This window comes from Rhea americana, unplaced genomic scaffold, assembly GCF_003343005.1.
Source record: "Rhea americana isolate MKP2758 unplaced genomic scaffold, rheAme1 scaffold_66, whole genome shotgun sequence".
NCBI lineage: Eukaryota > Metazoa > Chordata > Aves > Rheiformes > Rheidae > Rhea > Rhea americana.
This window is the reverse complement of record NW_028186823.1, coordinates 192,486-217,252: the sequence shown is the minus strand read 5'-3', so window position 1 is coordinate 217,252 and position 24,767 is coordinate 192,486. Positions and strand designations below refer to the sequence as shown.

General features: G+C 35.1%; 1 protein-coding gene across 5 annotated transcripts in view; it reads right to left on the bottom strand.

Moving 5' to 3' along the window:
- Positions 1 to 24,767, bottom strand: part of ATP11A (ATPase phospholipid transporting 11A) — a 140,284-nt gene that overhangs the window by 27,006 nt on the left and 88,511 nt on the right. For all 5 annotated transcript variants that reach the window (XM_085320856.1, XM_085320855.1, XM_085320858.1 and 2 more), the window contains exons 6-22: positions 23,894 to 24,022; positions 23,302 to 23,405; positions 21,857 to 21,907; positions 20,309 to 20,373; positions 18,633 to 18,714; positions 17,237 to 17,387; positions 15,753 to 15,950; positions 13,357 to 13,530; positions 11,706 to 11,869; positions 11,261 to 11,332; positions 9,430 to 9,503; positions 9,060 to 9,163; positions 6,527 to 6,708; positions 5,583 to 5,834; positions 3,831 to 4,005; positions 2,297 to 2,399; positions 1,898 to 2,043 (exon numbers count right to left, since the gene is read on the bottom strand). In XM_085320856.1, coding sequence (XP_085176982.1) covers positions 1,898 to 2,043; positions 2,297 to 2,399; positions 3,831 to 4,005; positions 5,583 to 5,834; positions 6,527 to 6,708; positions 9,060 to 9,163; positions 9,430 to 9,503; positions 11,261 to 11,332; positions 11,706 to 11,869; positions 13,357 to 13,530; positions 15,753 to 15,950; positions 17,237 to 17,387; positions 18,633 to 18,714; positions 20,309 to 20,373; positions 21,857 to 21,907; positions 23,302 to 23,405; positions 23,894 to 24,022 — 2,226 coding nt within the window. The remainder of the gene's footprint in view (positions 1 to 1,897; positions 2,044 to 2,296; positions 2,400 to 3,830; positions 4,006 to 5,582; positions 5,835 to 6,526; positions 6,709 to 9,059; positions 9,164 to 9,429; positions 9,504 to 11,260; positions 11,333 to 11,705; positions 11,870 to 13,356; positions 13,531 to 15,752; positions 15,951 to 17,236; positions 17,388 to 18,632; positions 18,715 to 20,308; positions 20,374 to 21,856; positions 21,908 to 23,301; positions 23,406 to 23,893; positions 24,023 to 24,767) is intronic.

The following is a 24,767-nucleotide window of genomic DNA, read 5'->3' as shown; positions in this document are numbered from 1 at the left end:
ATTGCATCCTGGCAGGCCTTGAAGATCTCCAGAGAAGGAGACTCCAAAACCTCTCTGGGCAACTTGTGCCAGTGCTCTGTCACCCTCACAGCAAAGATGTTTTCCTCACGTTCAGGTGGAACTTCCTGTGTTTCAGTTTGTGCCTGTTGCCTTTTGCCCTGTTGCTGGGCACCACTGAAAAAAGTCTGGCTCCATCCTCCTGACACTCTCCCTTTGGATACTTGTACACCTTGATAAGACCTCCTCTCAGTCTTCTCTTCTCAAGGCTGAAGAGGCCCTGCTCTCACAGCCGTTCCTCATAGGGCAGCAGATGCTCCAGCCCTCTGATCATCTTTGCAGCCCTAGGCTGGACCCTCTCCCATAGCTCCATGTCTCCCTCTTGTACTGGGGAGCCTAGAACTGGACACAGTACTCGAGATGAGGCCTCACCAAGGCTGAGTAGAGGGGCAGGATCACCTCCCTCCACCTGCTGGCAACACTCTTCCTAATGCACCCCAGGATAGCATTGGCCTTCCTGGCTACGAGGGCACATTGCTGGCTCATGGTTAACTTTTTACCCACCAGCACTCCCAGGTCCTTCTCTGCAGAGCTGCTTTTCAGCAGGTCAACCCTCAGCCTGTAGTGGTGCATGGAGTTATTTCTCCCTAAGTGCAGGTCTCTGCACTTGCCCTTGTTGAACTTCATGCAGTTCTTCYCTGTCCAATTCTCCAGCCTGTCCAGGTCTCTCTGAATGGCAGCACAGCCCTTGGGTGTGTCAGTCACTCCTCCCAGCTTGGGATCATCAGCAAACTTGCTGAGGAGGCACTCTGTCCCCTCATCCAGGTCATTGATGAATACGTTGAACAGGATGGGACCCAATACCGAGCCCTGGGGGACACAGGTAGCCACAGGCCTCCAACTAGACTCCACGCCACTGATGACAACCCTCTGAGCTCTGCCTTTCAGTCAGTTCTCAATCCACCTCACTGTCCACTCATCTAACCCACACCTTCTGAGCTTCTCTAGGAGGATATTATGGGAGACAGTGTCAAAAGCCTTGCTGAAGTCAAGGTGCACAACGTCCACTGCTCTCCCTTCATCTACCCAGCCAGTCGTTCCATCAGAGAAGGCTATCAGATTGGTTAAGCAGGATTTCCCCTTGGTGAATCCATGCTGGCTACTCCTGATCACCTTCTTTTCCTCCAAATGTTTGGAGATGACATCCAGAATGAGTTGTCCATCACCTTTCCAGGGATGGAGGTGAGGCTGACTGGCCTATAATTGCCTTGGTCCTCCTTGCTCTTTTTGAAGACTGGAGTGACACTGGCTTTCTTCCAGTCCTCAGGCACCTCTCCAGTTCTCCATGACCTTTCAAAGATGATGGAGAGTGGCCTGGCAACAACATCCGCCAGTTCCCTCAGTACCCGTGGGTGGATCTCGTTGAATCCCAACATTTAGACATAGTGAAACTGTCTAAATAGGGGGATACACATTATAAACTTTCTCCACTTACACTGTCCCAATGAATTTAGAAACAAATGTAAATTACAGTTACGCAAAATTCTCAAAATACTATTTCCAACTTGATTTTAAAGGCCATTGTAGAAAGAATCTAGAAGTTACTGAAAATAAACAGAACAGTCTGTGCTGGAATTGTAAAGAAGAAAAGACTAAAGAGAAAAGCAAATTTTACTTTTAATCATATTATAGATTATAGAATGTATCTAAACAAAAGCTATTTTGCCTCACCACCTGGGTAACAACAATAGCCCCATTTCAGCTTTGCATCTTCCAGTCAACAAAATCTCTTTATGGAATTATTACATTTTTGTACTACTGACTGTGTAAACTGTATATAGTTAAGATATTACCATATGAGTTTTTGAGATTTAAATAGTTAGAATAAGTATTCTCCTACCTTATAAAAGAAGTATTGCACAAGTTCAGATATCCTAACATAATAAAAATGCCCATGAACTAGCAACATTTTTTTCAAATGTTTAAATTTAGGTATTGCATAGTCACTGTTTCTTGCCGCCTGACGACCTTCTTTGCCAATGATTCCTTTAAAAAAAAAAAAGTAATGAAACTTTTTAATAACTAAAGAACTGCTCAAAACATACAATTATTTGAAAAAATACATAACAATGCTGTGATGTTGATAGTAAGAAAGCACCACTGTGCCTCATAAAATGCCTGTGGTAAATGCACTGATAGTTGTCTATAAATTGAGTAACACGATTCTTTGATTTCTATTTTGAAGGATTAAATGTTTTTGTCACTTTGTTTGAAATAAAAATCTAAAAAGCACACTTACCTATACCAACATGTGCTTCTAGAATCATACTGACATCATTTGCTCCATCACCAATCGCTAATGTGATAGGATGCTCCTTTGATAACTTAATCAATTTTACAATCTGGAAAAGAACTACTGTTAAAAACTTCTCTGTGATGATAATGGTTTGGTTATTTTGCATGAGACAGTATTTAGTGTACAATTTGTTTAAAATGAGCAACACAGTTACAAAGGAAATTCTGTGAAAGAATACAAAAACAATACTGCCCAATCCAGCTACTATACACAATGATCACAGTAGTTTCTTTGTATTAAAAATATTTACTACAAATATAAATTCTTCTTTTTAAAACACTTTCGAAGTATTTTAAGGTGCGATCAAGTGGGATCAGGTGGGAGGAAAAGTGAAGAGATAGACAAAAGAATGGAATGCAAAAGGAAGGAAGAATATTGTTGAGTTTGCTAAATATTGTGTGAGTGCTTAAATAAATTAAAAGCTTCCCAGAGACAGAATGCAAATTTGCAAATAAATCTTGAAACTAAAGACTGAAAGATTCTGCTGTCTTAACTATCATTCTGCTCTAAGAAAACACATATTAAAAGTTAATTTCGGAACCCACAAGTGACCAAATGCATTTTAAATATAGATTATAAAAACAAGTTTACACAGGAATAAATAGCTACTTCCTGTGTTTACAACTGTGCCCTTTTTGAGGCACAGAAACAATAACAGGACTCCATGTATATCTGAACACTGTTGATATAGAAAATGATCAAAAATTGCATTACAGACCTATCCATTCTAAATGATCACCTCTGGCTAGTCAACTGCAAATAAGAACTTCTCTAAACTTTCTCACAGTTTAAAGAATGCTGGCTAAATACATTTATTTGATTGATTAAGTGTCTACATATGCTGTACCATATGTACCCCTGACAGAAAGACATAGAGAAAGAAAGAAGCATAAATTCCAATGTTTTGTTTCCTTTAAAAGGTCTTCAGCTTACACTGAGATATTTCAGTAATGGAAGAAAACTTCTAATTTGCTATGAACTCACACACAAGAGACAAAATGTACTTAAAAATTACCACATACACATTCTTCTATCTGTATTCTTCTCTTTCCCACTTGTGTTTAAAAACAGAGAAGAAATATCATTCCACCATAATAAATAATTCAAGTTCTTGTAGTATTAACAGGTAGTAGACTACTACCAGTATCTAAACCTTGCTAGGTTAAAAAGGAAGCAATTAGTTCAATTCATTAAATATGTTCATGTATCAGCATGTACCAACCATAGAATTTGCAGAGTATATTCATAAATCAAATTCAGGTGCACAGTAGGGTACCACTTCAGCATACTATTATCTAAATCGCTTGCCAGGAGAAATTCTCCCCTCTCCTTTTCTGCTTTTTTGCATCTTCCATTTTAGAAGATACAAAAGTGAATGTTAACATTTTTAGTTATCATAGGAAATCATACAGAGTATTAACTTTCAATATTTACATAGCTACATAGGTAACAAGCAATTAAGAAATGAAATACAAACCTGTGCTTTTTGCAGAGGTGCCATTCGGCAGCATAACACTGCACTGCAGTTCCTGCAAATTTCAAGAAAAAGCTCTCTGTAGTTACTAGAGCTCCCATCTTGTCTTGGTTTCATTATTAATGATAGTGCTGCTCCATCAATTATTAAACCATAATCTTGCATATCAGTTGAAAGCCTGTTCAGGAATAAAACACAAACTAAGAGTTACTGTAAAATTCTCAGACACATTTTAAATTTGGCAGTGATTTATTTTGTGAAAATTAATGAAAAGAGAATGAGCACAGAATACTGGAAAACTAGTATAGGTCAAAGGGAAATTCCTTTTATAAGACTGCTAGCAAAACCTTTTTTAATTCTAGCTTACATTGAATGTATTCAGCATTTCATCAATTTGAACATAGAAATTTGATATCTTAGTCACTATATCAGTGAGTTTGAGTGTATAAGCAATGACCTTTTAGTTTGGTTTGAAAGGGCTCAAAGAACTGCAGTGAGGTAAACTGTGTTGCAGGAAGTGTTCCACATTCCATAATATAGGGAATAATAATAATACTTTTCAAAGGTCTATGTTTAAGCAAGTAAAAAGAAAATATTTAAAGAGATTTGTTGGTCTGAATGGATAATCTTACATTTACAGTATGTATTCACTGCATTTATTGTGGTGGCTAAGTCAGACACAGGAATATCTGAGTGAGCTTTAAGAAAAGCTAACGTGAGCATAGAAGTATAACCATTGTGGAACGAAGCACAGTGTAGCACAATAAAATACGCTGAACAACATGGCGTTAGTGCCTACCCTGAGTGCCACCCTACAAGAACTGTACTCTGTAGCATCCAGACTAACTAGTTCGAAGGTCTCTTGCATTTGTCTGCACTATACAGCAGCTTCAGGCTCAGCAGTCACTGCTGCGTAAGCTTACATTCAGGTTTATTTATACTCTAGTCTCAATACACTAAGGATATACTATTGTGCTTGGGTTTCCAACAAGCATAGTTTCACCATGACTAATATTTGTGTGAAAAATATCACATTTATTAATATACTTCAACATATTTTAAGCACCTCCATCTTCACTACTGGAACCGAGACAATTTTTAACAGAGTATAAACTGTTATAACCTATATTTAACACTAATTTGCAGACATTTTTCAGCACTTTATTATCATTTGCACAAATAAGGCAACACCATTAATACTCTATGATACTAACCGAAAATTTATTATTGTGGAATTCAGTCAGTGCACTGAATGTTTGACAAATTACAGTGAAAAGCATTCAACCTGACTTTGAACACCCAGGCAGAATCCTGCTACCACTCTCTGTGCACATTCTCCAATTCTGGAGGCAAAGACAAGAAGTTCTGATGAAGCTTAACATCTAGAAAATCTGCACTGCACAAGTAAGTTAAATGTGTGTAAACATGTGCTCTAAGATCCACACAGTTTAAGTTAGAAGTGGAACAAATGACACAGAGAGAATTAAACAGCACAAATGCTTTTTAGCTTGCTGTTCCTTTACTACAGATATATTGCATGTAAAACGTACTTGCTAGCTGATTCCACATTAAAAAGAAGAACAAAGCAAATATTTGAAACAAATTACACTTAATTGCTATACAGGAATTCATACTCTGACAATAGAAACTGACATGTATTATTTTGCTGCTTTTGAGCCATTCTAAAAATCATTTAGTTAATTATAAAATGCACATGAATTTTTTCCTGGCTTGGAAATTCAAATTTTTTCTTACCCTGAGAAACTATCCCTGGTTAAGCTGCCGTTGTGTCTTAGGACAGTTTTGCTTAGGTCAAAAAGCACATCGTGTAAACTCTGTTCCTCAATTTTCTTTGTAGTTAGCTCAAGTATTTGCGTATTTCTCCGGAAGAGTTTGCAAGCATAGCAAGTAGCTGCAGCAGTCTCCATTTTGTCGCCTGTCAGAACCCAAACATTAATTCCGGCTTTCTGAAGTGCCTCAATAGTGTCAGCAGCTTTTTCTTGTAGTCTGTGGAAGTCAAATGACAACATACATTGACAGATTGTTTGGAAATAAGAAATTTTAAAATCCTTATTGAAAGCTTTTCGTAACCAGAAAACATTCAATAAAAGCTTTCAGATCCAAGAATTTTCCACAAATTATGAATCTAAAAATACCCAGAAGATTAGCACATTATAAATAATCAGTTTTGACACTTTTAAAGTGATCAGAGTTTCACCTCTGAGCCTAAAGGACAAGATGCTTCTTATGAAAGACATATACTTAACATTTTTAGTGCTGTCAGTTAATTAAGTCAAATAGTAAAGTATTGCTGAGTGATTAAACTCACCTCCCTGTTTATTAGACAGTTTTTGAACTTTTTCTGAAGATCTAAGGATTCTTTCTTCACTTCCTCAAGGCTCATTTCATAGCTTTTATCTCCAAAACATTTCTTTATTTGCTGAATAAAGTATTATACTAACTACAAGCACATAGTTTGAATATACTGATTTTTATACACTTACACATTGCTATTAAGTTATAAAGTTATTAAGTGTAACCTTAGTAAGCTAATGATATGAGATTGATTCAAATAAAGCGATTTGCCTATAGTCCTAAAAAAGAGTTACAGGAGAGTTTTCAAACTAGCAGACATTTGCTTGTATATAAACACTGGACCATGGTAACATCATTAAACACAGTCTTAGAAACATACTAACCTATCTTCAACAGCTGTAGCACCAAGTAAGATAAAATCTCTTTCTATCTTCTCATATGCTTCTGCTAATTTCTTTTCCCGGTCCTGAAGGGCCAGTTTTGCATCCTGAAGCAGCTTATGTGCACTGTAATACTCTTTCTCTGTGAGCTTTTTATACGCGACACACAGTGTTCGAAGTCCCTCCTAAAAAACATAATCAAAACAAACAATATGTATCTTGTAAAATTCTTCTTGGATTTCTTAACTGGTGTTTTTACTCTGGAATATTTGAAAATTTTGAATCATCCTATCATTAAAATGAAGAGTCTCCCTGCTCATCTTCATAGTAACTTATCTGACTAGAAGATGAGCCTGAATAATCCTGTGCCATCATGGAGTGTATGTGTACTGCAGGTACAACCTGCAGTCCTCCAGAACAGAAATATCACAGCCACCCAGACAAGTGTACAGGATCACCAGGGAAAAGAAGGTCAAGCTAAAATTCTCCTCCTCTACTCCTCTATTTGTCTAATTAGGTAGGAGGAGGCAGAAGAAAAATACTAGCTCTGCAGAGCCTGATTTTGACGTTGTGTGGCTAAATACATTGCAGGTAACCCAGGGTAAGAAGGCTGTACTACTGCATAAATAAGAGTGGAATCTGACCTCCAGATGGCCCTTCCTGAACGCCACAAATACAAAAGTTCTCATGTTAAATTTTGCAAGACTTTACACTTAGAAAAAAATTATAGCCGATAAAGTTGAGAGTCAGTTGCAAAGAATATTTAAAAAAAACCCACAGCTGAAAATCTTATTAAGTTTTATTTTTCTGACTAGAATTTAATTGCAAAGACTACCACTTCCCAGCTTAGTTTTCCACTCCCTTGAGGAGTTAATCTTTGAGATTAGAGGTCAGTAATTTAGCTTTTTTTTCAGACACATCATTCTGGACAACTAAGTTATTAATTATGGGATAAACTGACTATGTACTTGACAATATTTCTTCTATTTTTCCTAACAGTGTATCATTCTGAACGTGGAGCTTAAAGCATTACTTTAACACGAGAAAAGCCAGGATCTATGTGAGAAAGTTCTACTGTTACTTTATTTTTTATTATCATTGATAAATTTATTAATGTTTTAGAAGATTGAGTGAAGGGACAAAACATCATAGAGTTTTGAAAGTGAAAATCCAATATCCCATTCCACTGGAGTGAAAACTAGAGTTCAGAAGTGGTGTTTCAGACTGGATCAAACTTAGATTGTATGATGAGTAAGAAAGGGATAATATTTAGACTTCTGTATAATAAAGAAAAAAGCTACTATAACACAGAAGGCAAATTTTGCCACCTGAAACATACTGCCTCTCAGAACGTTGTTTATCTGGCACTTCATCTTCTTAAATGTTAAGCCAGTAGGTCTTTGCATAGTTACTTATTACCAATCCAAGAAGGAGAAGTATTCCAAAAGTATCCTGTTGCCATCACGAGAGCAGGTGCCAAGCTGGCTGCCTATATCTTCTTTTAGAAACTTCTATATGTAGGCACCAGCCCTATAGTCAATTATCTAGAATGAAGAAATAGCCGTGGGTCTGGATTCCTCTCTTGTCAGACACTGGATGGATATTATACATTAAAAACTTCTTTCACTTACATTAGCTTCCTCTACTTCTAATTATCAGACAGCTGTTTCATATAGTAAGACTGTAAAAGTAGTAGAAAGTAGGAGATCACTTTGGTGAAGAGTTTTTAAGTTTCTCTTCAAAAAAAAAAGAGGGTAACACAGTAGATATTTTTTCACATATCTGGAATAATACTTCCTTTTCAATTTGGGTCCTGAACACCAGCAAATGGTATCCTATTTGTAAGACTGACAATCATATTCCATTGCAATGTGTTTTGTGGCTATTTAGACACAGCAAAATTCATTATTTTACAACCCTTGATACTACCTCTCAAGAATCAAGTTTTGAATTTCTTCTAGAAGTAATCAGGCAACTCATATTTTATTTTTAGCAAGCAAAAATATATGTATGAGTATGATCACTGGACTGTTTCCCTGTAAGAAGGAAAATTGTAGATAAAAGGTGCTCTAATGGCTTTTGTCTTCTGAGAGCTTACAAAGCAATCAAAGGCAAGAAATCACAGTTGCTAAAGCTCTAGACTGAAAACAGGAATGAGATATTCAAAAATTTTTTCACTTTTATTTCATTCAAAAGTTAATTCAAACCACCACAGTCTTGAAAATGCCATTCTAATATGCTAACTGATGACCTCTGGTATAAGATACAATATTGCATGTCTAATACATTCATATCTCACCATAAATGCCATTGAGAGGATGAGACAGAGAGATTCAAATAGGGGATTAACACAAACTGCTACTCATACAGCCTGTGTGGACTTTGGTAAAGTATAATCTCTGTGTCTGGGAAGACAAAACTGTTACCAGACCAGGCAGGAGGTCAGGACACTTAATTTGGGCTTTTTTTTTTTTTTTTTTGACACTGATATCCCATGAACAATTCAATAAAAGTTTTAAAGCTGCTGGAATCTTACCACTGCATTGCGTTCAACTCTGGATCGTATTTGGTCAATTTTGCCTTCTTTAACTCTAGGAAATATGGAAGAATCTGCTCCCTTACAAAACAGAAATATATCACCTAAAAAAGACAGCATAAGGAATTCAAAAGGAATTCAAAATGGCTAAATGTATTTTTCTTCAAAAATCTTGACAAATTGCTAAACTGTTCAAATAGGTTTCTTCCAAAATTTTTAAAACATTTGCGCACACACGCTGGCACCCATTCCCTTTTTTTATACAGAAAGGCACACAGACATAGGTAAAAATGAATGAATACTTTAATAAACCTGAAAGGCATTCAAACAAAATAAAAACATCTAACAGGTAACAATGTGATAGTCCTACCTGTTGAGGATTTAACAATTACACTCATTCGCCGTCTCACAGAATCAAAACTCAAAACTTCTAATAACTCAAACCTGAAAAAGAAAAAGTATTTTTTTGAATACGTCTGCTTTTACAGAAACCTAACTGGCTGCTGATGTTAAGGAAAACATTACAACTTCAACAATATGGAATAAAATATGACTTCTAGTATGGAAGTTATTCTTCCATGGAATACTGAGTACCATGGAATATGGAGCTACTACAGAATCAAACAGCAAGTTAAAAAAGTTGGGGGAAGAGCCTCAGGTCCCAATTACTTGAAACAGTTTGTCTGCAAAATATTCTTCAGTATCTAGTCCCTGACAATAATTATATTTAATTGAATAATTTATTTAAGCTTAAGACTAGAAATTTTGTAATATAGCATTATATTGCTTATAAGGTAAGTAGATTCCTGTCTCTAACACCTAGGCATGGCCTTAGAGCTTGAAACACGTAGAGGTTTACACAAAAGTCTTTAACATTTTCCCAATTTCAACTATTTTTATCTCTTCAAGAAGTACCAACCTTTTTTCATAAATCTTGCTCAAGTTAGATAGACAAGCTGGTCAAATGCAAATATTTATTTTTACCATTTTTTTACTTGCCATTGTTTTTATGATTTGATTAAATGATTCCAAGTTCCTTTCCTGTTTAGCTTGAAAAATGAACACAAGTTCCTGTTCCACTGTTTCTGTATCATTCATGAGTTTATGTAATTTTATCATTTAGTCTCTTATTTATTTCGTTTTTATCTAAGATGGCTCAATTTTTTCCAGCACAGACATAAATGTTATTATCATTAATTCTGATTTCTTCAAGGTTCATCTCCATTAGTATTTTGCTTATAAAACAGATCTGCTTGTTTAATTAGATCATTCAGTTCTAAGTCCTTACAACAGCCTGACATTCACACCTGTGCAAGGCCACAGTGTTACTTCATTAAAAGCACTAATAGATTCCAACAAGGAGTTGGATAAGGCCTAGGCCTGCAAAATGTGATGTATTTTGGAAAAAATTCCCAATACTTATAGTGCTTTCATAAATCACCGACCACATTATCGTACTGACTGCACTTCTGAAGTTTAGCCACAAAAAATCTGAAGTAACCTTCTGGGAAAGTCCTACATTATCTAAAAGGGATAATGTAGGATTAATGGCAGGCTTCCTGTATTTCCATCTGAGAATTCCTGTGCAGCTAGCAGAGTATACAAACAGAAAGACCCAGGTATACAAGAGACGTAACCAGCAGACATCTACAGAACATTTTCAAAAGTATTCACATCCCACTGAACTGTACTACTCAGATCTTATCAAAAATTTTACTCTTAATATGGTCTACAAAGAAAATTAACAGAAAAACAATACCTGTTTTAAATTTTCTTTGAAATACCTATATAAATTTATTCTAGGGATATTATCCTCTTGTAAATTATATAGATGATTTATTAAAAATACATGGAGCACTAACTGTTTGCTATTAAGAAACTATTATTTTTCACCTAACAAATGAAAAATACCCATACTTCCTAAAATCAGATTAGGAAATGAATTACCATGTCACTCCTTTGTTGTTTTATTCATTTTTCTTATCACATATACTCCCAAACTGACACACTAAGTGAAAATATAAAAATATAGTCTATTTAAACTTCAAAATATCAGTAGATCACTATTTTTCTACTAAAATATACAGTTTCTGAGTTTTCTAAATTACAAAGTAATGTTTAGGAAAAGAACGATTTATCAAACGCATCAACAAAAATTTCTTTCCTCAGTCTCAGTCTGTCCATATTTTGCAACCACTCACCTCTCTATGTCATTTTCCCGATTCAGTATTTCCATAAAATTGTCCTTCAGCCTTAGATAGGTGTAACCAAGCCTGCAAAATGAAACACATATTAAGAGAATGGGTAAAATTGGTAAGTAGGTAATTCTCCAGTTTAAAGATTTAAGATTGAGCTTGTCTTCTGAAACAACATGTTTTCATTTCATTCATAATTATGAATAATCATGAATAATTATAATTGCTCTTACAATTACTATGCTGAAAACAATTCCAAACTTCAGCGATTAAGTGGTTATCACATCTGCTTTACACTCTGAAGGTCCTAGGTTCAAGCCCCAGTGGAACCAGCACCAGGAAATCCTTGGCAGGTTGGATTAGATGTTCCCCAGAGGTCCCTTCCAACCTTACTGATTCTGTGATTAAATCTCCAGTTTAAAAAGTACAGTACCGAATCACACACACATACCTTTGTATTCCCTCAACTAAAGCAACTTCATCAGGTGATGATGATATATATATGCAAGGCCTTCTTGAGAGCTGGTTTTTCTTTAGTCCATCTACATTGTCATCATCTTTTACCTGAACAGTGTGGCAAAGACAAAGGGCTCGGAAAAACAGTTCCTCTCTCTCCTAATAAATAAAAGGAACAATTGTCATTATGTGTAGTCCCTTTCAAGCATTTCTTTTAAAAGTGTTTTTTTTTTATTATTTTTTTTTGAAGGTGAACAGTGTCAGTAATTACTATTCTTTATTGTCAGGCAAGGCAGTACCACAGGTCACCTGCCCTTCAAAAAAAAGTCTAAAAGTCCACCACAGTTAATAGCCACTGGTACTACTAACACTGCCCTGATGGTGTCATGCCAGTCATGCAGGTGGTATCTCAAAAGGACAGTCTGCATCTTTTCCCTCCTCTAAGATCCTAGAGGTCGCTAAAAGCCTTTTTTCTTTAGATTTTTGTTTAAATTTTAGCAATCTGTTAAATACTAACCAAGGTACCATTTTAGGAGTCCTGAATCCAAACTGAAGGACAGAGGGCATGAAGCACAGGTATTAACAGGGTTTAAAAACTTCACTTTCTTACACTGTTTGAACATCTCTCATAGCTATGCCAAATACAATGAGTGTGGGCATTCTGGCAACTGCAGCTACCTTCTTCTAGAACCCTGCAGAGAGTTTGGAAATGACAGCTTACCATTTCTTGTTTTCATCTTGAAAATCACACCAGAAAGAGATCTGTATTACATAGATGTTTACATGGATGTATACTGGCTGTATTCTACCTGTTATCTTTGTCTGAATCACATTCTTCTGTGCTGTTCAGTACAAACTGCATCATCATAATTCCAAGATAAAAACTCCACAGTGTACCTTGAGGCCATGTTCTCAAGATTGAGAACTGCAAGGCTGCTGAGTTACGTCAACATATTTGAAGAGGCCTTATTTCGGCACGGTGAATGATATATGTGATTTGAGACAGTATTAACATAATTTAACAACTTTTTATTGTACGGCTTTGGTTATCCTACTCATTCACACTTCTCGGTTGTTAATGTGCCACTTCTCCCGAAACTTCAGCTAGATTACTTTGCTTAACATAGCAACAACGGCACAGTGCACAAATGTTGTGTGTAGTGCATTTCTAATGTGATGACATTAAGTCACATTTAAAAGTAAATTAATCTGATCATAAGCCATTCTCTGATCACACATTCACTCAGTGATAACTGAGTAAGTCTTTGCATTGGGCAATCACTTCTCCTTTTCATCCTTTTCCTCCCTTGCTTTCCCTATTGTAGCTAACATAAAATGGAAAACAGTTGCTGCATAACTTTATGTATTAACCAGAGAAAGTTCCAAATTTTTGTTTTTGATTTAATTCACTTTACAGCTGCAGTAAGTGGAATCTGTTGGGAAATTTCGTATTAAATAGATAAGTCTTTTAGTGTGAACTAGGATAGGAAAATGTTTGTGCTGTGATGCATTTCCTGCAAATATCTACTCTACTTACTGAAATTCAAGGATGTTATATTTCTAATATTCTCATCATCAGCATAATTCAACATTTATGTTTCATTGTAAAAGACTACAAGTTAAGAACCTAGAAAGAGTCATCTTACTTTTCCACTTCCTCCTGGAGAAGAATCAATCATATCAATGCCAGTACAATCATGGAGAATTTGGCCATTGCAGATTACATGTGGTACATAAACATGCCCTTCAATGCAGCATTCTATGAATTCCATGTTGTTCTCAGTTAACGTTCCTGTTTTATCTGTGAAGACATACTCAACCTGCAAATGAGCACAAATTAAAAATAGTAGGAATATGAACAGAGGTTTTCCAGGGTCTCTTAACAAAACTGAAACTATTACTGAGTCACACCTTTCTTTAAAGACTCTTATGTGGGGTCTTTCCAAAGAAGTTTCTTTTGGGGGGTCCACTTTCACAGAAATGTGGACATCAAAAGATTTTATAACACAAGAGTATCAATAAAGCTATCTTTTGCCTGATAACACACACAAATACTGCTTAACCTACTTCCACTCTCATGCTCCTTTCAGTATTAAATGTCTTGCTTGCTGAAAGACAGATGCTTATGGAAACAAAATACACACAAATATCATGTGCCAGGGAACAACATTTAAAGTATGCATCTGCTCAGTTACTGATCAGTTACTATAGGGCAAATCCAGAACAGCCCCTAGTGCTAGTGACAGAACTACTACAATTATCTTAGCATAAATGAATATATTGAACTAATGGATGCACTGTATGTATTGCTATTGTCCTGAAACTATTCCTTTTGCCTCAACATTCAAATTTTAATTAATTTTATCTTTTGTAACAAAACTGAAAAGTTAACTGTAAACCAGAACAACAGATAGACCTGCACAAGCTCAATTTTGGATATAAATTTTGTGCACAAATTGCATGTATACATGTGTTAAACTGACAGCATTATGTAAAGTTAGGAAATAAACACTGAAAAGAAAGAAAATTATTTAGTTTAATCACAATCGTTACAAATCTCAAACATTTACCAACTGCATCAAACAAAATAAACAACTAATTATTGTTCGCAGTAATTACAGAAGAAGTTATAAATTATATGAGCTTTCCTTCTGGACTAACTTTTCTAACATTCATTGATTTAAAAAAAAAATAAAAATTTTAAAAGATTTAAAAATTTTCCAGATTTTCGCAGAATCATAGAATCAGTAAGGTTGGAAGGGACCTCTGGAGATCATCTAGTCCAACCCCCCTGCTCAGCACGATCACCTAGAGCATGGTAGACAGGGTTGCATCCAGGTGGGCCTTGAAGATCTCCAGAGAAGGAGACTCCACCACCTCTCTGGGCAACCTGTGCCAGTGCTCCGTCACTCTCACAGGGAAGAAATTCCCCCTCACAGCCAGGCGGAACTTCCTGTGCTTCAATTTCTGCCCATTGCCTCTTGTCCTGTCACATGGGACAACTGAAAAGAGTTTGTCCCCATCCCCTTGACACCCTCCCTTCAGGTACTTGTACACATTGATAAGATCCCCCCTCAGTCTTCCCTTCCCCAGGCTGAAGAGGCCCAGCTCTCGCAGCCGTTCCTCACAGGGCAGATAAAAAAACAGATTTTCCAAAATATGTTTTGTAACCTACAGAGATAAAACTTATATTCAAACTTTTTTGATGTGTACAGGATTTACATTGATTTCTCTCATCTCAACTTTTACATTTAGTTTCATAAATCATTTATACAAGATGCAAAATGCTAGCAAGCAGAGCTCTTTTATTCATACAATGTGCTGCTTTCAGATCAGCACTGTTTGCACAAAAGGAGTAAAACATTCATATCACTATGGCAGTATTTGCTACAAGCACTAATAACACTCCCCAATTAAAGCCTTCATTAGAAATAGAAAGTATAATACCATTTAGAAATGTAGAGAAAAAACATTTTATTGGATTGGTACTGATACGCCAAGTACTTGTAAAGTTCCTATACTTGGGACAGAGCTTAAATTTAGTAGAAAAGGTTATTTAATATAATAAAATACTTTGCACAATCTTTTATCCAAACAGAAAAAAACCTCTTTCTAAAAGCTTAATTACTAGTTTGGCTATACAGAAGTAGACTAAGAAGTCATTTTATTTATTTATTTATTGAAAATCTATTAAAACATGTTTTAATGAATAGATTCAGCTCAACAGACTTTTCCCAAAATGTAGCTGTATATCTTTGTCAAAGTGCAGATTTTCTCAAGACAGAACATTAAAAATACAGTTATTTTGGAAAAGAAGAGTGTCAGTCATTCATTTAACTGGAATAAACTTGTGCCCAGAGATACAGTGTCAGTTAAGTCACACAAAAACGGTAGTTCTTCCACCTGATTTTTACTCTAAAGCAGCTCACATGATTTCCATCTATAGTCAAGGGAAACTGTTTTCCTCTTAAAGTGTTCATGTTTTACTAATACAGTTATCCAGCCAATTTATCATCACTTATAAATTTTCGATGAAATTCACCTGTCCCAACTCCTCATTGAGGTCAGAAGTATTCACCAGTGGTCCTTCCCCTGTATCCTCATCAAACATTTCTTCATCCCATGTAAGGAAATAAGAACCAAGAAATTTTTGCATTTCCACAGTGACATACATTGATACAGGAATAATGTAGTTGAAAAGAACCATGAATGCAAGGAAGTCTGTAAATGCTCGAAGAAACTGCCGAAGAAACAAGACCAAAATATTGATTTTTATGTATCATCAAAAATTCAAAGATGATTACATACATTTGCAAATTAATGTTTCTAGTAACTTTCAAACAATGAACGATACCATTCACAGCTCAGAGGTCAGCAAAGGACTTTACATTTAATGATTTATATGAGGCATGAAGAAGGAAAGTTTTCATTTGAAATTTTAATTTTGTATTCCTCTATAGAAATATAGGTGGAAAGTACAGTTACATATTATTGTTGTAAAATTCTAGAGCAATTAATGCAAGTGATTACACATGAATGGTGCACAACTGTATGTGAACTAGGAAAACAATAAAATTCATATGCACAAACTATAAGAAGAAACAAAAGTATAATAACGAATAATGCAAGGACTACTGGATTATACAGACTTCCGACAGTTTTTCATTAATCAAATAAAGAGTTTTCTTTCCCCTCACCATACCAGGCCAAGTAGAATGTGTACAAATAAGCAGGCTAGAGAATTCTCTTCACTAGAAGAGACTGGCTGGAAATACAGAAAGACTGCTGGGCAGGCTGAAATTGTGTTACTAATGTTAATGAGAAACCTCTAACGTGCCTTACTACCGTGTGTTCACAAAACATTTAGGGTCAAGAAGGAACTTTTCCCCTGTCTTCCCCATTTCCAAGACTGAGAGGATTTACTGAAATAATATTATGCCTTCTGTAGTGTACGGCTCATTTCATTACTTAGGATCACCAGGGTATTCTTGCCTAACTCCTTGCTCCTACAAGGATGTCAGACACTGGCAACTCTACTGATTTCTAATGCTGTCACTTTGCAGCAGGGTAGTTATGGGGTTATATGAAACTATAAACTTCTGAGGGGTATTTTACAGCATTTGATGAAGTGGTAGGCAACTCTTATGGCAGATTCTTTTGAATAAATATCTGTTATATGACTACCACTAGGTGTGAGATTCCTTTTACTCTATATCGCTCTGAAAAAGTTTAAATTTTATTTAGTACCTGACAACAATGGCAGGAAAGTCCAAAATATTTTCATATGGAATTTTATACCAGGGCAAAACCATTTTAAATACTTAATTACTATGTGCTCCCTTCAGTTAAATTAGCTCATGCAGCATAAAGGCAAAAACTTAAAAGTTTCCACAAATACATAGTCACCACTGTTAGCTAAAAGAGCAGTATTTCTGACTGGCAAGCATTCTGTGTACAGTCTTCAGTGGGATTCTTATGAATTTAAGGTTCAGTGAAACTTTTTTGATATTTTATTTTTTTACATACCAGATTTCTTTTCCTTTCTGACTCTGTTTTCTGATTATACCATGGCTCATCACGAAATGGCTCACTCTGCCAGACATACTTCAGGACAGTATTTATTAGTGCTTTACTGATTAGAATACAGAGGTATACAATAAGGAATACATTCATTGATCTAAAAAAAATAAAAACAAAAATTCCATTAGTACATTCTACAGAGTCTATCAAAAAGTTTTATACTTGTATTCAAATCTAACATTTGTTATGAGTTTAATAATGCTATGATGTTAAATAACTTTTCTACAGTGTTTTCCCAATGGAAAACAATATTATTTAGGATCACTTTCTACTTAACATGTTAACTGCTACAGCTATGTGTGAAATGTGGGTTAGACATTACCAGACCTACTTCATTAGTGAAAAAAAATAGCACAGATGGAGTCATAACAGAATGACTGGGCTTGTATCAGTAGAGATTATTATGCCAATTCCCTGAACCAATATGAAAACACTTGCATAAGCACTTTTATAGAAATATAAATACATCTAGAACATTTTGCTATGTACCTGTAATGGTTTAACTGTTTCTAGACAGACCTAAAAAAAGAAAGAACACTTCACATTTAAAATGACATTTATATTAATGATGGCCATGAACTAAAAGCTCCAGGTTACACACTATGAACAACAGGAAGACATACATCATCGTTGCTCAGCCACTGTGTAAGAAAAGAGCTATCAGCCGGTCACTACATTTTGTCTTAACTGATGACATCTTTTTTTCCAAAGGGTTGGACACCTTACTCTGATCTGACAATTTCAAATAGTAGTGCAGAAAATAATCCTATTGACTTTTTAAAACAAGCAATCCATGTCAGTTTATCCTTTGAGGATGGAAGTGTCTTCCTTCCCATCATATTGTGTCTATATAGAACTTTTTATTTTAGCTAAAACATGAAAAATCTGCCAGAGACGGCCTTTCTGTTACTGCAGTTGGTGCAAACTGAAGTGCATTAACAGAGTTGTCTTTACTGAATTCAAGATTTAATTGTAATGAAAAGGAAGGTTAAGATATTGAAGCACATAAACTTGCAAACTATCAGTAGACATACTCTAACCAGTGAGAGAAAAGTCCTCTGGAACAGCAAAATGTATCTTATCTTAAAAAGGTAAGCACCACATTACATTTTTTTAAAATGTATAGTAATTTAGTAACAAGAACCTCATTTTATATGGTGTTGTATGATTCATTTTATGAGTCACAAATGAAACACAGAAAAACATGAATGTTAAGTCCTTCTACGTCTCTTTCACTTTAGTCAAGGAAAGATATACCTTTAGTAAAATAAAAATATTCCCTTTTTTTCCCTCAAGCAAACATGCAGTTTTTCACCCCAAAAATAAATACTAGAAATTTTACTTTTCTACAGCAGATCGTTTTTGTGACTTTGCCTGGTAATTTAGGGCCATCTTAGTTTCCATGCCGGTGTATATAGCAACACCTAAAATGAGAAAACCTGCTTTAATAAAGATTACACAGTACAGTAACTTATTTTAGTAAAAGCACAACTCACTAGATGGTTATACTCCATCATTTCTCTAAGTCTCCATACTCCGAAGAAAAAGAAGACAGATCTGGATGATACTCACAAACTAGAAATGGCTTTAATATTTTCTTTCTTAGGGAGAATACTAAAAAGCGTATCTATCTCATTCCAGATTCACAGTTCCAATTTCTAGAATGTTCTCTGTTATGTATCAAAGCCAAACCAAACAGAAGCTTCAAATGAACCACTCAGGCTTTCTAAGCTCTACCTTTTTTTTGCTTTAATTTTAGAATCTAAGTCATGTTGTGAAAGAAAATTCAGCATATAGTTAAACTACAGGATACATCCAAGAAGAGTAACAGTAGATCACTAATTTGCTCTCTTCATGAAAATCTAATCATTCATGAAAGAATTGTTACATCTTTTGGTATTACTCTATCCTTTTTAATACTACAGATTGGAAACTAAATCTCAGAAGATTAAATAACAAATAAAAGCAGCTGTAAACAAGAAGATGAATTTAAAGCATATATTAAATCAGCACCTTTGTACCTTACTAAAATAATGTAATTTTGGAAGTGGACTGTGCTGGGTAAAGGCAAACACTACATATTTTAGGCAAATCAGAATCAGCCACTCATATATAGGCAATATCTCAGCCTGATACACAAGTTAAAACTCAGATTTTAAAACTGCTCTCTGAAATTTATAGAAATACTTACTACAAACTAAACATGCTAGTTCATCTATTTTAGATACCCATTAAAAGCAGAGAGAAAGTTTAAATGGATATATACTTTTTATGCTATTTTTGGAGAAGAAGTTGCAAGATTTTGATATTCTTGGCTGAGTAGTTTATCGCTATTTATGATCTTTTTTCTTCAAGAGGGGAAGTTATATACAATAGCGGATACCCATGATTTGTATTTTTGTCCATTTCATTCCCAGCGAAGAGTGGCCTGATACTATGGAACTACCACTGGCTTTTCTTGAAGAACAGATTAATTCCATGATTTCTCTTTCTGTTAAAATATTCAAAATTTGTCGTGGAAAGAAGACAATTCATACACAGAATTTTCCACTGTCTAGTGGCAAAACTAATTTTAAGTCAATTTTAAACTAATTGTTTAAAATGAATTTTTTTTTGATCAGCTCTATTTACATTTTGTTGGAATCAGTCTGCTTTGATATTCATTTGACATTTTGAGATTCAATATTTCTTAATAGGTTCATTAAGTGCTATTGAGAAAACACTTTAATGCATACTGATTGTTCAAAAGACATGTATTGACATGGAAAATTTAAGTCATCTTCATTAATCCTTGAAGATTAAACCACAAACCTCCCTTCTCAAAAATCCTGGAGTTACCGACATTGTATACAAATAATAGCTGCTATACTGTTTACTAACAGTAAACCCTGTAAAAAAGTTGTAAATCAAAAGACTGAGTAGAAATTGTGTGCTCAGTAACAATTCTAGACTTTTAACCTTTCTTAGTGTTCAGTTATGACTTCAAGAGCCATTTAAACAATCAATACAAATACTTACCAAAGATTTTTTCTGTGTTCTTTAAAGTGGCTCCTCTAAGAAGCAGATTTTCAGATCCTAATGGCCTACGAAAGATAAGTATTACAAAATATAAATACTTAGAAAGAGAAAATAGACCTTAATGGAAGCCATGTAAAATGGAAAGTAAGTTCTACTCAATTAATTTTATTCTGTGTAACAAAATTAGTATTTATAGGCCATCTGTAAGTGACGGTTAAACATATATAACATATGTGTTCATATATTATAATTATATATAATATTTTTTTTATATATATATATAAAAATATATATATAATCTTGATTATATATAAGAAGCAAAAAGGACTGTTTTAATAGTAGATTAACATAATCTACTATTCAATGATGCCTAACAAGTGTGGAAAGGACAGTGTGATCCTCAGGATAGATGCTTCCTGGAAGTAGGCAGCTCTCACTAGCACAACTCACATGGCCAACACTCTGCCCTGATCCTCACATGGCCAGGAATCACATGAAGCAGTACAGCCCAAAACAGCTGAGAGCCACATGAACTGCTCTGGTAGGTGACAGAGATCTTTGCACTGCTTTACAGTGCATCTTACTTATGTTTCCTGAGTAAGCTTTGGCACAGATTTCTCTCCTCCTCTTTGTTTACTGAGATAGAAAACTACTTATCTGAACACAAATTTAGGTAAAGAATATTCCTAGCCAGAAGGGAGTTATTTCCCACATGCTCAGACTTTGGAAGTAATCCAAGAGAGAAGTCTTTCCCTCATATTGCTTTGTTCTCTTTGTTGTTAAGATCTGAAAAAAATCAGGTACAGGAAGTCTCTTCCTTGCTGATACAGACCAGATCCTAGGCAGAAAAGACATGAAGAGCAGTCCCTCTTTCACACTGCTTTATTTTTACTTCTGTTTGCTGGACTAAGAGTGTCCTGGGCTGCACACTGCAGCTGGTAACCCTGCTCTTTGGGCAGAATGCACCTGACTCACTTCAGGATGAAACTTATACATGCAGGAGGCAGACCCTTCCAGGTGCCAGACCAGGATAACAGATCACTGTCTCCTATACCAGATACAAAATGCACCTCCTCAGATGTTCTCTTCTTGAATGCACACAACATTGTGGACTTTTGAGACAACTGCATAAATTCTCCCTAAAACTAAACATGGTATCTGGCATATTCAATATCTTCAAGGAAGAAGATGAAAAAGGAGAGAATGATATACACATGATGCTAGTCGTACTGTTTGATTCACTACAAAGACCTGATGCTGATGGGGCAGTACTATCAAAATACTATCATCAACATCAGTTATAAACTAAATACATGTCAAATAAAACCTGAAGTTGAATAAAGACATAAAAATGTCAAATATGAGAAAGGTAACTAATTGAAAGATGAAATATAGGAAATTACAGTCTTTAAACTTTTATGACTTTAGTCTATCGCTAAGCCAAGAAAATGAAGTGTTGGTGAAACAAGGCTAATTCTCATTATTGATATATTTTCAATTAATAAAAAGGTTGATATTATGTGTAAAAAAAATTTGCAATTTACCAACCTTGCAGTAGGCTCATTCCTATCATGGTAAACATTTATTCGACCGACAAATCTGCAAGAGAAAAACAGAAGTAGTTTAGCAGCAAAGCTTATATGTGTATTATTATATAGATATGTCCCAAAATTTTGATGTTTTAAAATGTACATATCAAGGACATATACTTCTCTCTATACAGATATATATAAACAAGCACATATATGCAAATATAAAAACAAAGCAAATCACTCTCTCACTTTAAAAATCTTTCAGAAATTTATGTGAATATGGATTATTTGAGAAATATTTTATGAAAAGTGTTTATTACAGTGAGCAAACATTTTCCAGTTGAACGTGCTCTGATCATCCAAGAAATACACTAACAAGGAAATCTTGTATTTCTGTAAAATATATTAGATGTTACAGTTAAAGTATTAAAGACAATACAGATACTAAAATACACAGAGTAGTAAGTCAACATAAAGTTTGCATATAAAAAGATGTAGAAGATTATAAGGTAAATAAATCTTCCAATTAGACCCATTAGCAAGAACTAACAAAAAATATTATTCTCTAATATATCTGAGGAAATTAACAGTGTGATTAGAATTCATTATGAAACATACAATAGAGTTAAAAACAAAACAACAAAAAAAGCCAATAAGCAGTTTCCCCTCTGAATAACTCTTAAGTACATTTTATCTATATTTGCAATGACACTGTCCAAGTGGGTGTCTCAAACCAAAAGGGTTAAGTTTGACATTAGCACTCTAGACTGCAGAGTAAAGTGGGGAGGATTTGGTGGGTCTGTTAACATGAAAGGGAAACTCTCACATTCAGAGGATAGTGACCTACTGGCAGAGAGGATGCCAAGAAGGAGAAAGCACAACAGAGTACAGCCACATCTAAAGACACTTTAAGTCTGGTATGAGGCATCATGATGTAAAGAGGCCACATGCCTCTGGAAAGAAAAAAAAAATCCAGCACTGGACATCAATATTGCCCCTGCAATCAGCCTGAATTCAGCCAGAGTTCAAGATGCCTAAAAATCCCATTCTTGAGGCAGTTAAAATGCATTGCTAAATTGGCCCTATGGTCCTTCAAAGGAGCTTGAGGTGTCTTCTTTCTCCTGCTTGTTATCATACAAGGGCAGATAGGATATCCAGAGATCCCTCAAAGTGTCAGGCAACCATTGATCAGGCAGAGAAGTGTTCTCTAAACTTACTCTAAGCAGTGCATCTAGCAGTTCTATCCTAGGAATATCAGCTGAGATGCCCTAGGGAGCCTTGAGGGAACTCTTGCAGAAAATGGACAGCTAATGTGACTTGGACTCACTCTAGGACCACTTTAACCATATAGACTCAGCCAGGATCTTTATATTACATTATAAGAATGTAATAAGGATTATTACATTCGTATAATTTAGTGATAGGGTAGTTTAAGCAAACCAGTAAGAACAATTTTCTTACTTATAAAGGTCAGGCTGGGGTTGTTCACATTCAATGGTAGCATGTAGCGCATCAATTTCCTGTTCATTGTGAAATGCCTTTGTATCTTGAACAGCATAGTAAGTCTGGAATGGATAGAAAGGTGTAAGCAAGATCAAAAAAGTAATGACATATTCAAGATACTAACCTGCAGATACACTTCAGTTCAGTGTGAAGTACATTTACTAGCTTCTACATAAGACCTTGTATTTCAAATAAGATACAACTTCAAATGCTTCTATTTGGACACCTTCTTACATTATTTGTATAAATCCTTGCAGTGTCTCACAAACCAGGTTTTCATGAAAGCATATAAATACAACAAAAGTCTAGGCATTATCTCTGTAATCTGGATGCCTATACTGGGCAGAGGCAAAATTGCAAATAACTATGTTTTAAAACTTCTCCTAAAACAATGTAGCATAAAAAAAATAAAGAATTCAACTGGTAGAAACTTAAATTACACAAGTGAGTATATCTGCCTGCATATACATGCATGAAGTTATAATGTATTCTCTGTAAAAAGTTAAAGGCCAACTTTGATTTAAAAAGAAACTGCATAACATTTTATTACTTTATGACTGGATTCACCATCCAAACTAGCTGTTGTAACAAAACAGGTTCCATCCCCTCTACTACTTGATAGAAATATTAAGTCACATGGGAATGTTTCATCCTCTTTTACCATCACAATATCTCCAACCTAAGGGAAAAAAAACAAATAAAACATACTTGTTATTTATGGAACATCTCAAATTTCAGATTTCAAGAACAAAATTCTAGGTTAACTCAAATCTCCTGAAAACTCATGAACTTTATTTACAGCAGGATTTTACCACTGAAGAACTACAGAGATATCTCTCAAACTAGAATTACACCCTGTGGAATGAATGAGAGGATTACTGTGTACTATCTTTCCTTTGAGGATCTCAAATCATTTTACAGATAATGTCTTATTACCCTTTACAACATTATTTGAGATGTGGAAGCTACTATCCTCACTTTAAGGACTTATGCAACAAAAATCCCTGTTTCAAAAAGAGCTTGAGGCTTGAGCTACTTTCATTGGCTCTGGAGGATAAGCATCAAGCTCATTCAGTTACTGATACCTACAGATATCCCTTTGCATGCAAATGTTTGCTATGCCTGTCTCTCGTATCATTTAGTTCCTTAAAATGTTATCTCTGAAAAGCAAGGGGTAAGGGAGAAATGTAGAAAATAAAGGTAATGCATTAAACTAGTGTAATACAAATTCCAGTTATTCTGTACTTTATTATTTTTATTTGAGATGGATAACTGTTGAGGCACACAGACGCAGTGTTCTGCCTGTAATTTCTTAATTGTTTTTTTTATTACTTGGAAAGGCGGAAGGGAAAGGAAGATATGATTCCTGGAATCATATCAATTTCCCTCAAAGGGAAAGGTCACAGCAGGAAGGCTGTGAACAC